The 18,314-nt window shown below is 33.5% G+C and overlaps 1 protein-coding gene across 6 annotated transcripts; it reads right to left on the minus strand.

Moving 5' to 3' along the window:
• Positions 1 to 406: 406 nt before the first annotated feature.
• LOC134698452 (uncharacterized) lies at positions 407 to 16,006 on the minus strand. Of its 6 annotated transcripts, none has more exons than XM_063560493.1 (2): positions 15,595 to 16,006; positions 407 to 3,184 (listed from the first exon to the last, which is right to left on the minus strand). In XM_063560493.1, exon 2 carries the CDS (start codon positions 2,543 to 2,545, stop codon positions 428 to 430), a length of 2,118 nt encoding a protein of 705 aa, XP_063416563.1. In that variant the 5' UTR covers positions 2,546 to 3,184; positions 15,595 to 16,006; the 3' UTR covers positions 407 to 427. The 6 variants fall into 6 exon arrangements, with proteins under 6 accessions (XP_063416563.1, XP_063416566.1, XP_063416564.1 ...); XM_063560496.1 differs by lacking the exon at positions 15,595 to 16,006 and adding an exon at positions 8,010 to 8,163; XM_063560494.1 differs by lacking the exon at positions 15,595 to 16,006 and adding an exon at positions 7,850 to 7,967.
• Positions 16,007 to 18,314: the final 2,308 nt, after the last annotated feature.

Here is an 18,314-nt window from a genome sequence, read left to right on the forward strand (position 1 = left end):
GTAAAGTATTCTCCCTACGTATAAACCATACCTTTGGTCTCAGTGGAGTATACAATTGTACTTTTTTAAAACGTTTTCCGGCGAACAATATCGTCCTCGTGAAGATTAGTCGGGGACAAAAATAAACATTTGACAACGATTTCGATGAAAAATATAAGTATAAGTTAACATATTTTTATTTTTGTTTATTCAAATATTGTTTGCTTTTCATGCTATCATGTGGTCTGGCCTTTGCTCATTGTTGAAGGCCATACGGTGACCATTACTTTTCTTGCTTTATAAAACGTAATAAATCCTCTTCGTAGATTAGTTTCAACTTAACGAATTATAAAAGTATATATATATAACCCTTATAGGACTGGTTATATAATATATACATATGCACATTACTTTTAAAAGATAGACAAAGTATTAACTTGTTTTTATTCTATACCATAGATTCCTGAACTGTATTTGTCGGAGTCGTTTCTCTCTCATGCCATATAACAATTGAGTTCTCGTTAGCTGACTGCTGCGTTTTCTTATAATCCGACGGATCATAGGGGAGGTAACTTAAACGTTTTGATTCTCTGAATTGTAATAATGCGTCCTTTGGTCTCAGTAAAATGTCCGACTCTCTGTGTGCAAGAGTATGTCTATTTGCTTGTGTTCCTATCAAGACGTTTTGGTATCTTGAACTTTTGTCTGTGTATTCTGATGACGGCACTGGGGATAAAGTTCTGTCTTTGGATGATATTTCAAATGAATCGTTTTCAATGGATTGGTCCCATTCGTCTAACTGGGTCAACCAATGCTGAACACTATCGGTGGGCGCTATTTTCTCTTTCGGCAAGCAGTGAAGATTTATAAAGGATATAGGATTTGACGGAGGCCACGTCATCGCACTACTGGAATCACATGACATAGATGACCAATCACTGGTATCCGCGTAATAACTATAACTGACAGAATATGACGTGTCACTGCTACCGACGTTGTACTCGTCAACAGAGTTACTAAGCACATGCTTTGTTTCAAAAGTTTTATTTGAAACAAAATCAGAGCACTCGTTTGGAAATAATGGAAGGGGCGATTTTCTATTTTTTGGTGGACTTTTACAGAACGATCGCTTTATCTCCGAATTATTTGGTTTTCGATCAGATGTTCGAACAGACAGTTCGGGTCGTCTTTTGACTGTTAGACAGGGCATTGTTTGAGCATTATGTAAATGAGAGTTGTTTATATGACAGAATATATTACTTGGGTCACTAACATTTAAAGTGTTTGTATTCCGACTATTACTAGATGCTAAATCTACATTGCTACTATGTTTTCTTCGCTTTTTCCTTGAAGGTGTGGAATCGTCATTTTCAATTGATATTTCCCCCTTTAAATTTTCGGATGTTCCATTCTTATTGTTTCCGTTATGTGGAACTTTATGAATATATCCATTTTGTAAACTAATAATTGAACAATGATTTTCCCCATATTGTTCATGATTTTGTATCTCAATCCCGTGTTTTACAGAGAAATCATGAGCTGTATTTTTCATTGCTATTTCTAATTCAAGTTGGTAAACAGCGTCAGAGAATGGTTTGAATGTTTCATTCTGCAGATAACTACAACTGCAACATTTAAGGAACATTCCACATACAAACGTCAGTATAATTGAGACAGTAGTTCCTAGTTGGTATTTATAATCCCATGTATTGTTCATCATCCAGAATCCTGTCATAATCACATTTTCTACAAGAAGTCCACTATACAGAAGAACATTCACGCACATTATCTTTTGATTCTCTTTGTTGAAAATGTCAAAAATATTAAAATAAGATAAACATATATTCTTAAAAACTTGTAAAATGCTGCCTTTGCCATTGCAAAAAGTTAAAATAGTGGTGGAAAATAAATATACTAGAAAATGAAATCCTAATGGCAGAGGAAGCCAACGTGGTATAACAGCTTGAAATAACATAATGGATCCACATCTTGAGAACATAAGAAAGATGGTACCAAATGTTAACATTATGATACCAACCGGTTTTCTTATCCGAACACTTAATTTAGAAAAGTCGTCGTTTTCAAAGAGAAACTTTTGTGTATTGTACATTGAAAACACAATAGAATTAGCGATTACGCCTATAATTACAAGAATTATTACTTCTGAAGTGGTATCGTGGCCACTGAAGAAATGACTGCCTTTCAAGAGTAAGATTGGGAAACTTTGCATAGCTGTGTGTATCAACCTGAGTATTATAAACTCCCTCCAATCATGTTCATCAAACAATAGAAGCAACTTTAAACATCGCCAAATAAGTCCTACTTGTAGAAAATGGAGTAAGATGCAGATTGTACGAGCACATCCTCGACCGCTGAAGTCCATGGTCCTTAGCACCAGGATGGTAGATATGACGTTCACAAGAATTAATGGTCCGGCGGTTAAAGATAAAATTATAACCGATGACGTGAAGTCTGAGGTAATTCGGGTTAGACATAAGTGTATATTTAAACCTGTTTCTGCCAGGTATAATACCATGCTAGTAATGGACAACACTATACCTAGCATTGCTAGATGTGTGAAAGCTTTGGGTTACTCGATTTGTCGTAGCATTGTCAGTAGTGTCAATGACTATGTACACCTGCCAGTGTAGTATTACTCCTGTCACGAAGTGTAGCGTATATCACTCTGTACTCATGTCACAGACAGAAGATATGTTGCCACTATACGTACTATGATACCTCATTGAGATATGGTACCGTTCAAAGTTCGAGTTCTGGAGAATGGTTACGTGTAACAATGTTCTTGGTCGAGTAAGTAGAAGAGGTTAAATGTATCACGTTTGGAATTTACATAATTGAAGTAGAATTGTTCATATCAAACACTCAGGTATCGAGTAAGTTTATTTTTGGTATCAAGTTGTCGTTTCCATCGTAGAACTATTGACTAAATAACGACACAGTTTATCCATGACAAGAATACACTAAATTCACATTACCCTGGAACGAACATGCAGGCGTAAATCAATCCACCACTCGGGACGAGTTTACAATAGTGTTTAACAAGGAAATATTTTCCATTGTATGCTCGACAAGTTATTGACAAAATATATACCATGTAGTATGATGCCTTGTCGAAGATGAGATGTTCGTCAACTTTCGTCATCCAACAGCACCGTGACACAATCAAGTCAGTTATCTGATATACCTGAAATAAAGAAGAAAAATATATCTGATTGAGTTCTGAATACATTTAACTATGTGTGATTATTATCAAAGCATTTAAACTAAAACCTTCAATGTCCTGTTCTAGCAACCGACGATTTGCATTTCTAAATAATATGTAGTTTGTGTTAATAACGTATCATATTCCATAATAAGGGCCAGGATGAATAAAATAGTAATAAAATTGGATATATTAAACATATCCTGACCTAAGTGTACCATTACACTGACTGCAAAGTTAGTCGTGTCAGTAATATCAAAAGCATCAAAGCTATACCGGTTACTTGTACGAGTTCAAAGGTCACCTACATAGCTGTTTATATAAATATACAATACAAGATAAATCTAGAGGTGGTATGTAGAGTATACATTACTACTTATCATAACAATGGCAGAGTCTTTATCATAACAATGGCAGAGTCTTTATCATAACAATGGCAGAGTCTTTTTCGTGTGTTTTCTTAACATATAATTCCATGACGACATTTAAATATTTTTTCATGTTTTATGTGACTTTAAACAATAGTTGATAGCCCGAGATATTCAGTCAACTGAAACGTGTTATATTGAAGTGTGTGTAAGATTTCACTTCACTGTTTTGCCATCAAAATATAAAAAATCAGTGTTCCTTGTACAATTCTATTTAAATAATAAAACACTGGCTCTTATCAGGCAGTGGCTGAAACGATATTAAACAAGGTAGGTGTTGACAGCCAAATATTCAATGTTCTCGTGTGTTAGTATAATGAAATATACATCGGGAATATATAAATAATTAGCAATAAACAAGATATATATATATATATATATATAAATATACCTAGTCATGTCCCTCCCCAAAACTCATGCAAGACTAACGCATGTAACGCCTAATACATCATGAACGTAAACTATCAAACATAGAATAGTGTCTGTCTTTAGCCCGAGTCAGTATCGAAACATAAAATACCATTATCCTGTTGGTCTGGATGGAAATGAATTTATTTCAATATATGATTATTGACTTTGATGTATCAACTGAAATCAAAAGTCAACAATTGTTTTATTATATGATTTTTTTTTATCCTTCTCCATATTTGGTATTTACTCAAGATCCTTTCAAAACAGCTCCCTGTTTTATACTAAATATTAGGATAGAAACATTGTAAAGTTTAAAAAGGAAACAAAGCACCAGGAATTATCCTTAGAAATATTTTAGTCTTAATTAAATTTGTAAAGACAGCTACATTATATCCATGATGAAACCTACAATGGAATGTTCATAAACAATATCGGACCCAACAAACTGACATAAGATCAATGCAATATAACAGATCTCAAGCAACAGGAGTTCAGCACAACAGCTTACAAACCGACATAAGATCAATGCAATATATATCAATCGCATGTACCTCAAAATTCAAACTTGACCTGATTGACATAGTTCGCCAACAATATTTGACCCTTAAAAGACCCAGGGCAGAGATAAAAAAACATTTTTACCAAGAAAGAACCATAACAGATGCCTTCTTCTAATCTTTCCTTTCCAATGACCATCAGGGATTGGAACAACCCATCAAAATCATTATCGTCAGCCAATACAGTTCTTGGATTTAGAACTGCATTGAAAGACATAGGCAATATTTAGATGTACATGGGTTTGATGTAAATAGCAAAGAGAAAGTGTGTTCTCCGACACTATACAAATTGTTCACTCGGAATCAACTACATTGGTAATTTTGAATCCAGTTCCTTACCTAATGACCTCATGAAGAAATTGTCAATAAAGTTAAGTTTACATAACATTGAAATTAAATGTTGGAATAAGTTGTTTACAAAACTAAAGAAGTTAGCAGCGAAGATTAGGTATACACGTAAAAGTACATGTAACGAACGTAACGGGGAAGTAAAAACTATAATAGAGTTGTTTATCAAGACTACGAGTATAACATCTAAATCAGGGTGCTTACCTAAAAAATCTTCATTTTATAACTTTCCAAAGCAATACAGCACAAGTTAATTGTGAGATGGACTTTTATCAAATACTCACTAAATATTTAAAACAAACAATGATAAATTCTAAATTAAATCAAATTATGTTTAACTTTACGGAGTTGTTTATTTTGCAGAGATAAGCCAGGACGTTCCTAGTTGACAACTGGTTCCCCGTGTTACCCTGGTTCTTTAAGTCATTATAGATAATTTAAATAATCTTGAAGTAAGTTTTTACCTGTACATGATTGCGTTTTAACACCAAATAAAGGCTAATTTCTGAATGCATGCAAAGCAAGACTTTATTTGTATATTGTACCATTGTATTTTTAATTCAGTAGTGGCGGATCTAAAACTTTTCATAAAGAGGGGGGCAGTCATGATTCAGTGATTCCCTATTTAATCAACCAAATTTTCCCCACAAAAAGCCCCCCCCCCCCCCCCCCCCGGGTTCCGCCTATGAATTGGGATAACATATATGATCATAGGAGAAGGTTCACTAGCTAGTGAAAATGGTCCCATTCTAAACAATTTTTCTATTGTGACTAAATAGTTGTATGTGATATATGAAGTATGAAAAGACATGAAATTAACAAATAAATCCATACATTTTTATTTTAGGGTAAATAATGAAAAAATTCTTAAAATACGCTGATTTCTGGAAAATAATTTTAATTTCTTAAATATTCAATTTCGATAATTGGTAGTTAGTTGAAATTAACACAAACTAACATCTCTTAGTATTCAGACTAAATTTTTGGACTTATTGGAGAATTTAACCGAATTTTTGCGTAAAAGATGAAAAATCATAAAAAATCACAGATATGCCTATATATTGTTTGAAGATGTCGATCTTAATTACAAAGCTTGAAACAGCTTTTATACACACAGAGCAAGCAAACATACCAAAGTTTTACTCTACAAGCATTAGGAAATTAGCTGTAATAGATGCCTTGTCTTGATGTAACACGGATTCATTCATGTACACGTGAGTAAGATGACCACGCGTCCAGTTGTAAGTATTTCATGTATTTCGATAACAAGAGGTAATGAAAGAAATGATTCGAAAAATGGAATGTATTTACCTGCGGAAAGTGTTTGTATACCACATGAGTGATCAATCCTCCATTGATGATATAATGTTACATAGATGGTCCCTACTGATATGATATAAATACTAATATGTACCAAGGTACAAATATTATAAACCACATAAACGTGTACTTTGTGATTTCCCATATTTAAATGAGCCAGTTGATTTTCATGTAGATATAAATACAATATTATTTTTTGGCGTCTTTGTTAGATTTTTTGAAAATGTTTATAAATTTCGTTTCAAATTTAATGTTGTTACCTTTCAGAAACAAACAGACTGACTCAGTGATTGAAAATTCAATAATGTGCTTAATAAAAAAAAACAGAAATAGAATTAACATAAATTATCGGTAATAGTATCGTGGTTTCTGTTGCTGTTTTTATTATCTAAGAATGTTTGCTTCTCTATAAAAGAGATCAAAATAAATCTTACAAGAACCAACTGCTTTAACATCTTCTAAAAACTGTCAGACATAATAGGGTGGAGAGCAGGTTGTCTTTAACGAATGTATAAAAAAGAAGATGTGGTATGATTGCCTATGAGACAAATATCCACAAAAGACCAAAATGACACAAACATTAACAATCATAGGTCACCGTACGGCCTTGTCTTGTTTCTTTTACATGAAGGTCGAAAATAACCATTTCTTTTATTATTTTTTTTATCCCTTTTTGGTAAATTTAATACTTATTTTGAACAGACGTTTGGCGGTATGTTCTGACGGTTTTAAAGGTTCTTCAGAGATTATGTTTGTAATAGTATTGCTTATACCGACTCTAAATAAAGCTTTATGTCATATGTCTGTCTTAACTTGAGGCTTTATAATTTGTCTAGCAGCTGATATTTTACAAGATAATCAATTTATCGCGTAGTATTTACGTATTGTGTATGAGAGAAACAAGTGTTATTTGGTTTCCCCAGCAAACAAGAAGATGACTTGACTTTCTCCACTCCTTCTATACGAGAAAGGATTAATATAGGTTGAGCCTTTTTCTACCCTTTATACTGAGAAAGGATTAAAAAAAGGCTGAGCCTTTCTCTACTCCTTATATATGGGAAAGAATTAATACAGAATGAGCCTTTCTCTACTTTTTATATATGGGGGAAAAGTAAAATCACAAAAAAAAAACTGAACTCCGAGGAAAATTCAAACGGACAGTCCCTAATCAAATGGCAAAATCAAAAGATAACACACATCAAATGCATGGATTAATATAGGAGAAAGACTTGATAAGTTCGGATAATAAATAATTAATACATTATTTATAGCGAAAGCATATTATATAATAACAACAATTACTGTAACTGCTTCACATATTTCACAAAACTAATCATGATTTTGAATTGATTAGAAAGCTACTTTAAGTATTGTATCAGAAAGTATCAGAACAGTAAAATACAATAAGTATTGTCTGAACAACCTATGGATAATTTATTTATAAATTGTTGAATATGTTTTATAGAATTGATGTTTATGTAATATTAAGTTATACATTGTTCAATATGTTATGTTGAAATGAAGCATACCTTACAATTTCCTTTCGTCTTTCCAAATAATGCTCAGGTAAAATAATATATTACCTTTAAAGTGCATCAAAGTGTGCAATGAAACTTCACATAATCTCAACACATCTTCGGCTACCGTTGTTCGACATATATTGTATATGAGATGACCTTTCATCCGTTAATGATATTGTCTACCCGACCTCAGTACAATAGGTCGTTATCACTACAATCTTACCTTTAATATGGCTTCCCGTTGTGAACAAATTACTTGTTTGTAAATACGATTATCGAGTGGCATTTTACCTGACAATAGATTATTCAGATACATGCAGTTTGTGTGGCTAAATGTGGATATCTACAATGATGACAATGATAACTACGTACATTGCTGTGACGACGCTATTAAAGGGACAACAATAGAACCACATCAGTCATTATACGGCTATGTAATTCAGTATAACACCCATTCAAAACTCGATCACATTCTTAATTTAAAATGACAACAACAAAAATCTTTAATATTTGAAAAAATCCGAATGTACCGATCTCCAAAATACAAAAATATATCGAATGAATATATTTAAGATTGCAATAATGTGGACAGTAAATAAGTCGCGGTCATAAAACTTTCGAGCAGAATTTTTGTACTCAGACTCGAAAATCAACCAATCAAATTGCTGGATTTCATGTTTCGAGCACTGAGCAAAGTTTTATGCCTTCAAGGTTGAAGTCATGAAACTTTGCTCAGTGCTCGGAGCACAAAAATCATGCTCGAAACACAAAATCCAGTATTTTGATCGGTTGATTCTTGAGTCGGAGTACAAAAATCGTGCTCGAAAGTTTTATGACCGCAAGGCTTGAAGTCATAAAACTTTGCTCAGTGCTCGGGGCACAAAAATCATGCTCCAAACATGAAATCCAGCTTTTTGATTGGTTAATTCCTGAGTCTGAGTTTTTGTACTCAGACTCGAAAATCAACCAATCAAATTGCTGAATTTCATGTTTCGAGCACGATTTTTGTGCTCCGAGCACTGAGCAAAGTTTTATGACTCCAACCCCTGTAGGTCTATGTAAAGAAAAATACAAATAACCCTGATGTATGTATTTGTATGTAGGCATGCCGGACTTGATGTGAGGCCTGGCAATCCAACGGACTGATACATTGTTCTTGTTAAAAGGTGAGGCCTGGCAATCCACCGTTTGGACTGATACATTGTACTTGTTAAAAGGTGAGGCCTGACAATCCAACGTTTGGACTGATACATTGTTCTTGTTAAAAGGTGAGGCCTGGCAATCCAACGTTTGGACTGATACATTGTTCTTGTTAAAAGGTGAGGCCTGACAATCCAACGTTTGGACTGATACATTGTACTTGTTAAAAGGTGAGGCCTGACAATCCAACGTTTGGACTGATACATTGTACTTGTTAAAAGACTTTAAAAAGGTGAGGCCTGACAATCCAACGTTTGGACTGATACATTGTACTTGTTAAAAGGTGAGGCCTGACAATCCAACGTTTGGACTGATACATTGTACTTGTTAAAAGGTGAGGCCTGACAATCCAACGTTTGGACTGATACATTGTACTTGTTAAAAGTGAGGCCTGACAATCCAACGTTTGGACTGATACATTGTACTTGTTAAAAGGTGAGGCCTGACAATCCAACGTTTGAACTGATACATTGTACTTGTTAAAAGGTGAGGCCTGACAATCAAACGTTTGGACTGATACATTGTACTTGTTAAAAGGTGAGGCCTGACAATCCAACGTTTGGACTGATACATTGTACTTGTTAAAAGACTTTAAAAAGGTGAGGCCTGACAATCCAACGTTTGGACTGATACATTGTACTTGTTAAAAGGTGAGGCCTGACAATCCAACGTTTGGACTGATACATTGTACTTGTTAAAAGATAAAGTAGTAGTAGTAGTATTTTAGTTGCTGAGTATACTTTTATATTCTTTTTTGTTACTTTTTTAAGTCGCTGAATACAATTAAATATTAAATAATATTCAAATTTGTGGTTTTATTATTTGTATTTGTTACTTTGTACGTAGCTGAAAATACTTTTGTTATATTTCTCAGAATATCATAATGCGTGACCGGTTTTTTTTGTTATCTTACTATCACTGATGATAATAAAACGGTGAGAATTTATGTGATATCTCCATAAGTTACGGAGTGTATTTATGTATGCCCGAGAATATCACAATGTGTTTTTTTCTACTTTTTTATTTGCTAAGTATACTTGTTTTCTTGTTTTACGCAAGAAGATCACGGTGTGCGGTTAGTTTTATTTTGCTACTGTATAAGTCATATATAAGTTACTTTTTTCCCCTAAAGAACGTGTGTTTGATTAAAGTTTAGCTGAGTATACTTTAGTAATCATGTGAATGTAACAGTATGTGTTTATTTATAGTTTAACTGAGCTGAGTATACTTTAGTATTTCTGTGAATATTACAATGTGCGCTAATTTTTAAATCTATAGGATCCATGTGAATCATTCCAGTGTGTGGTTTATTTTTTTTATAGCTGAGTATAATTTAGTATTCCTGAGAATATTCTCCTGTGTGTTACTTTTTAGTTTTGCTGAGTATACTATAGTTCCTGTGAATATAATTACGTGTGGTGCATTTTTTGTTTAGTCACAGAATATTCCAGTGTGTGTTACTTTATAGTTTTGCTGAGTATACTATAGTTCCTGTGAATATAACAACGTGTGGTGCATTTTTTGTTTAGTCACAGGATTTTCATTATTTCACATCATATTAAACTTATTTCATTTCAACAAGGTATTCAGTATTGAACTTCAGACACGCCTCCCTAATAAAGGGTTGAAGAATGTTCTTTAATCATTTGGATTATATCAATACAACCGTATGTGTCATAATGTCGGTGAGGGGACATTAATAGATCTTTGGTCTACATTAACATATTATACTTCAACAAAACCGTTAGTATTACAAAACAAGCTGCTGTAGCCTTAATTCATAGAACTTACAAAAAATATATATCAATTCAAAAGAAAAATTAACTTCAACAGATTTACTACATAAAAACTTATTGGGAAGTAATTAAAAAAATATAATAAAAGGATTTGTCAAAAATTAAGCTGCTCTATTGAAACATCAAGAATTCATTTCACTATATATACATGATATATATATAATGGAAATAGCGGGTGCATTAATACTTTTGAATTGACAGAAGTATAGATAAAGCTTTGTACTAAGACGTTACATTTATTGACGTGTCAAAAAGCTACGCATTAAGACCTAACATTTATTGACGTGACATAAACTTCTAACACGAATTGGGGGGACAAAAAGCTGTAAGACGTTACATCTATCGACGTGACAAAAAGCTATGCATTAAGAACTTATACGTGTGGGCGTGACTTATAGATACTATGCATTAAGACATATTACATATTGGCGTGACAACAAGCTATATACTAAGACCTAACACGTATTGGGGGACAAAAAGCTTTAAGACGTAAAATTTATTGGCATGACAAAAAAACTATCATGCATTAAGACCTAATATGTATTGGCGTAACAAAAAGCTATATGCATTCAGACCTAACATTTTTGACTTGACAAAAAGCTAGGCATTAAGACTTAACACGTATTGGCTTGACAAAAAGCTAAGCATTAAGACCTTACATTTTTTTACTTGACAAAAAACTATGCATTAAAACCTAACACTTTTGACTTGACAAAAAGATATGCATTTAGACCTAACATTTTTGACTTGATTTTAGGCTGGTATGCATAAAACCACTTTAGTTAAGATATCCATTCGTAATATTAATTTATCGTAGGACATGTAGAAAATCAGTTGGATCGGACAAAACTTAACTTAGTATATTTATGCATATGGAACCTATAAACTGAACTTGGTTTGGTATAGTGTAGAAACAGGCAACGTACCGTTCATTTCTCTTTTAGTCTGTTTACTACATTTGTAGCAGAGAACTCAATCTGTCAATGTATCTTTGTTCCGCCTAACAGACGTTTCCCCGGAAACTTTAAATCATCAAGAACTTGATGCAATTCTTAATTAAATGCAAAGCAACATTAATCTTGCAAAAAACCGTCGAACATCTTAAAATTGAAAACATTTACATGCTTTTTTTTTATAAATATATAATCTGGTAGAAATTTAAGATGATGACGTTTTTCGTTCTTTAGTATGATGCAGATAAATTGGTCGAGAGGGATGTGTTCATTCAAATCTTGTAAATTGGTTGACGATTATGATTACTATCAGGCAATATGACATTTCTATTTATTTATGACTTTTCAAAACTAGAGGCTCTAAAGAGCCTGTGTCGCTCACCTTGGTCTATGTGCATATTAAACAAAGGACACAAATGGATTCATGACAAAATTGTATTTTGGTGATGGTGATGTGTTTGAAGTTCTTACTTTACTGAACGATTTTGCTTCTTACAATTATATCTATCATGAACTTTGCCCATTAGTAACATAGAACTATATTTGGTAAAAATTTACATAAATTTACCAAATTAATGAAAATTGTTAAAAATTGACTATAAAGGGCAATAACTCCTTAAGGGGTCAATTGACCATTTAGGTCATGTTGACTTATTTGTAGATCTTACTTTGCTGAACATTATTGCTGTTTACAGTTTATAGTATTCAAGATAACCAAAAACGGCAAAATTTCTTTAAAAATTACCAATTGGAGGGCAGCAACCCAACAACCAGTTGTCCAATTCATCTGAAAAATTCAGGGCAGATAGATATTGACTTGATTAACAATTTAACTTCTTGTCAGATTTGCTCTAGATGCTTTGGTTTCATAGTTATAAGCAAAAAACTGCATTTTACCCCTATGTTCTATTTTTAGCCGTGGCGGCCATCTTGGTTGAATGGCCAGGTCATCGGACACATTTTTCAAACTAGATACCCAAAGATGATTGTGGCCTAGTAGTTTCAGTGGAGATTTTGTAAAAGATTACTTAGATTTATGAAAAATGGTTAAAGATTGACCATAAAGGGCAATAACTCCTAAAGGGGTCAACTGACCATTTTGGTCATGTTGACTTATTTGTAGATCTTACTTTGCTGAACATTATTGCTGTTTACAATTTATCTCTATTTATAATAATATTCAAGATAATAACCAAAAACAGCAAAGTTTCCTCAAAATTACCAATTCAGGGGCAGCAACCCAACAACCGATTGACCGATTCATCTGAAAATTTCAGGGCAGATAGTTCTTGACCTGATAAACATTTTTATCCCATGTCAGATTTCCTCAAAATGCTTTGGTTTTTGAGTTATAAGCCAAAGACTGCATTTTACCCCTATGTTCTATTTTTAGCGGTGGCGGCCATCTTGGTTGGTTGACCAGGTCACGCCACACTTTTTTTAAACTAGATACCCCAAAGATGATTGTGGCCAAGTTTGGATTAGTTTGGCCAAGTAGTTTCAGAGGAGAAGATTTTTGTAAAAGATTACTTTAATTTACGAAAAATGGTTAAAAATTGACTATAAAGGGCAATAACTCCTAAACGGGTCAACTGACCATTTTGGTCATGTTGACTTATTTGTAGATCTTACTTTGCTGAACATTATTGCTGTTTACAGTTTATCTCTATCTATAATAATATTCAAGATAATAACCAAAAACTGCAAAATTTCCACAAAATTACCAATTCAGGGGCAGCAACCCAACAACCGATTGACCGATTCATCTGAAAATTTCAGGGCAGATAGATCTTGACCTGATAAACATTTTTACCCCATGTCAGATTTCCTCTAAATCCTTCGGTTTTTGAGTTATAAGCCAAAAACTGCATTTTACCCCTATGTTCTATTTTTAGCCGTGGCGGCCATCTTGGTTGGTTGACCGGGTCACGCTACACATTTTTTAAACTAGATACCCCAATGATGATTGTGGCCAAGTTTGGTTCAATTTGGCCCAGTAGTTTCAGAGGAGAAGATTTTTGTAAAAGTTAACAACGACGACGGACGCCGGATGACGGACGACGACGGACGCCGGACGCAAAGTGATGGGAAAAGCTCACTTGGCCCTTCGGGCCAGGTGAGCTAAAAAGGGTTGACATTCGATACATATATAGACAGGTGAGCGATGACATTCGATACATATATAGACAGGTGAGCGATGACATTCGATACATATATAGACAGGTGAGCGATGACATTCGATACATATATAGACAGGTGAGCGATGACCTTCGATACATTTATAGACAGGTGAGCGATGACATTCGATACATATATAGACAGGTGAGCGATGACCTTCGATACATATATAGACAGGTGAGCGATGACCAGGTGAGCGATGACATTCGATACATATATAGACAGGTGAGCGATGACATTCGATACATATATAGACAGGTGAGCGATGACATTCGATACATATATAGACAGGTGAGCGATGACATTCGATACATATATAGACAGGTGAGTGATGACCTTCGATACATATATAGACAGGTGAGCGATGACCAGGTGAGCGATGACCTTCGATACATATATAGACAGGTGAGCGATGACATTCGATACATATATAGACAGGTGAGCGATGACATTCGATACATATATAGACAGGTGAGCTATGACATTCAATACATATATAGACAGGTGAGCGATGACATTCGATACATTTATAGACAGGTGAGCGATGACATTCGATACATATATAGACAGGTGAGCGATGACCTTCGATACATATATAGACAGGTGAATGATGACCTTCGATACATATATAGACAGGTGAGCGAAGACCAGGTGAGCGATGACCTTCGATACATATATAGACAGGTGAGCGATGACATTCGATACATATATAGACAGGTGAGCGATGACATTCGATACATATATAGACAGGTGAGCGATGACATTCGATACATATATAGACAGGTGAGCGATGACCTTCGATACATATATAGACAGGTGAGCGATGACATTCGATACATATATAGGTGAGCGATGACATTCGATACATATATAGACAGGTGAGCGATGACATTCGATACATATACATATATAGACAGGTGAGCGATGACATTCGATACATATATAGACAGGTGAGCGATGCAGGCTTTTACAAACTCTGTAGTTTAAAGCATAGAAAAATCAAGAATTTTGACATGCACCTTTTTGCCTTGAAACGACGAAAAGACGTTAGCAGACTAGACAATGTAAATTCTTATTAATAAAAACTATCTTATACATGTAGTGGAAATGAAATGTGGTAGCAATGACCTATATTCACACCCTAACCGTCGGTTTGGTATCAGTATGAAATGCTCAACTGAGTAAGTTCATGTTTTAAATCGATGTTTAGATCCAATCTAGCTTACTTTTATTAGAGAGCTTACAAATTTGAACTGCTCTGTCAAGGAATATTTCGTGGTTGCTTTCTGCTTTACAAGGAATCATTAGTGGTTGCTTCATACAGCTTGTTATTACTATTTCCGGTTTTTACAGCACTGTGTTTCATTAAACATTCATACACTTTTAAAAATGAACAGAATTCCTAAATAAAAAATAATAAATCCATACAATGATACGGGTTTACCTTTTCCAAACACCTGGCGCGTCCATTTTTACCTGTAACATGATTTATGTTTTTATGTGATACAAAAATAACTAAATAAATATGGTATTCGAAAATTCACAAAGGAAATATCAAGATAATATCAAATTTGTTAAATAATTTACTTTTTTAAATATGGCGAATCTGTGTTATGTTGTAAAATAATAATGTGCATTTGTTAACACATGTAATGATGTATTTTGTGTATTTTTTTCTTACCTTTAGTTATATTTTTAGCTATATCCTGTCCGAGTTAGAATAAATAGTTAGTCAGTTCTATAATCCTATCATTGATCTGTCCCAGCACCTTTAACACATGTTTAATCCGGCTATGTTTACATGTATTGATTTCTTTATAAAAACGCTTTTGGACACTTTAAAAACGTCACACTGTACTCATTCTATTTGTATACAACTATTTTCTCTCCGTTATAGATCGATAAGATTTACACATCTTATATAGACTGTATTTGTGTAACAAAATATTATTTTAAATCGAATTTAAAACTTTGTTGATCGTTAAAAGTAAACATTGATTTAACAAATGCCAATATTAGAATTGTTACCCGGCTTATATTATGATATCTTTGTGTAATAACACGTCACATGGATGACTGCATAGGAAGGTTTATAAACGTAGACAATAATGACCCTTCTGATCTAAATCTCAAATGATGCAGCAAATATAAACACTCTAGTAAAACAGTAAATTAACATGAGCAATTCCTTTTTTTTTTGCGAGGTACCGAAGTATTCCTCAGGTATCGAGAAAGAGTTCACATCCCCAGTAATATTCTGCATTGGTAATTAATTTAGATGAAGTTTTAGATTTTTTTGTTACTTTAAATCCAAAGCAGTTTTTCTTTAATGTAAATACTACGGTTATTGAAAATAAGGATTTACATATTCATGGTATTTAAACAGCACCGATATGAACTATGGACATTCAATAGACTTATATCATGCTAATCATTACGGCTACACCAGATTGAATTATAACAAAAAAACTGCCAAGTATACCAGAAACGAATTGAATATTTTTTTAAACTGTTTTCCGATTATCCATAAATTTGACTGCTATGTTACATTGTCCTCTTTCAATATTAGATGTTTTAATACTAAATAAAGTGTAAACTAACTTAGGTACAAACCTTAAAAGATAAAAGTCAACAAAAGAGTCCCGTCAGTCCGGATTTACCATTCTAAGATATCACACCTTTTCTACAAAAATTGGAAATAGAAAATCTTAACCTTTCCAAGACCTTCGCCGAGCTACCCGTCTTTTAAAAATTTTCGCCGGCTAAAAAGATTTGAAGACTTTCTGGTGAGAACATATCTGTCCTCTGAATCAGGCTATTCGTCGATTGGTACTTGCAAATTTGTGAAAACAAATGATGTCTGTACCAAGATTTTTAAAAAAATCTGATATTGAATACACATTATTTATGAATGTAAACTGCAAGACTACAATTGCTGCGTGTCTTATACAACGTTAATGTGGTTTTATTTTATTTCGCCACCTGCACACGCGTTCGTTCATTTCATTCACGTTTCACATTAACAACTTGTTATACTATTCTTTTATTTGTCTTTATTAATATTAATTTTACTTTTGAAGTGTTTTATTGATATCTGTTTGACGTGGCTCGGTACTTGTTCATCCCGTCATTGTGTTTTTGTTCTTTGATTATTTTCGTATTCTTGTCTTTCATTTTTGCTAATGTGCTTTTTCTATATGCTTTTTGATGTTTCCTTGATACATATGGCTGGCTCTGTACTTATATATCGCGTTATTGTGCTATGGTAAAACATTTTTGTATTCTTGTATTTCAATTTTGCTAATGAGTTTTGTCTTTATGACTTTTTAAGTTTCTTTGATACATATAACATGTATAAGACGTGGCTCTGTACCTACACATCCCATCATTGTGTATTGTTCTATCGTAAATTTATTTATTCAATTCTTTAATTCTTACTAATATGCTTGGTTTATATGCCATTTTGTGCTTTTTTGTGACTTCTTTGTTTGTTTGTATTAAGACTATAACACAATGTTGACTGCTGTACCCCTATTTTTTTTTTACATTTTTACCTATTATGTCTGTTTGTTTTGTTCACACATCGTTGTCGATATAATGGAATTTGATGCAACTGTCATACATGTGAAAGTTTTAACTAGCTTTAAAACCAGGTTTTATTCACCTTTTTCTACATACGAAAATGCCTGTACCAAGTCAGGAATATAATAGTTGTGATCCATTCGTTTGATGTGTATGAGCTGTTTGTTTGGTCGTGTGATAAGGGCTTTATTTTTCGAACTTTCAATGGAGTTCAGTATTTTTGTGATTTTATTTTCATTCACACACCATCTTTACACATATATATTCATTTCATTTACTTTGCTATCTTCACACGCATTCTTGCTAACAATTCACTTCGCGATCTACACACTCGTTCGTTCATTTCATTCACTTTGCGATTTTCACACACATTCGTTCATTTCATTTACTTTGCGATCCACACACACATTCGTTCATTTCGTTCACTTTGCTATCTTCACAATCTTTGCATTGTTTCCAACCATTCACTTCGCGATCTACACACACGTTCGTTCATTTTATTCACTTTTAATTCGCGATCTACACACACATTCGTTCGAATTCATTTAATTCACTTTGCAATCTTCAAACAGGTTCGTTCATTTCATTCAATTCGCAATATTCACACACATTCGTTCATTTCATTCACCTTGCGATCTACATACACATTCGTTTACTTTGCAATCTACACATTCATTGGTTGATTTTCATTAGTTAAGTCAAGTGGATACATTCAGTCAATGCTATATTTAGTTTGTATGCAAATTATGGTATATGCAGTCAGTATCTATCGTCTGTTTGTGTCTTATTACTTATAAAGTTATGACTGCAGAAATTCTA

The sequence above is a fragment of the Mytilus trossulus genome, chromosome 1 (assembly GCF_036588685.1).
Source record: "Mytilus trossulus isolate FHL-02 chromosome 1, PNRI_Mtr1.1.1.hap1, whole genome shotgun sequence".
Lineage (NCBI taxonomy): Eukaryota > Metazoa > Mollusca > Bivalvia > Mytilida > Mytilidae > Mytilus > Mytilus trossulus.

Excerpts from the sequence above, each read along its gene's own strand:
- LOC134698452 (XM_063560493.1), bottom strand. The coding sequence starts at position 2,545 with ATGCTAGGTATAGTGTTGTCCATTACTAGCATGGTATTATACCTGGCA.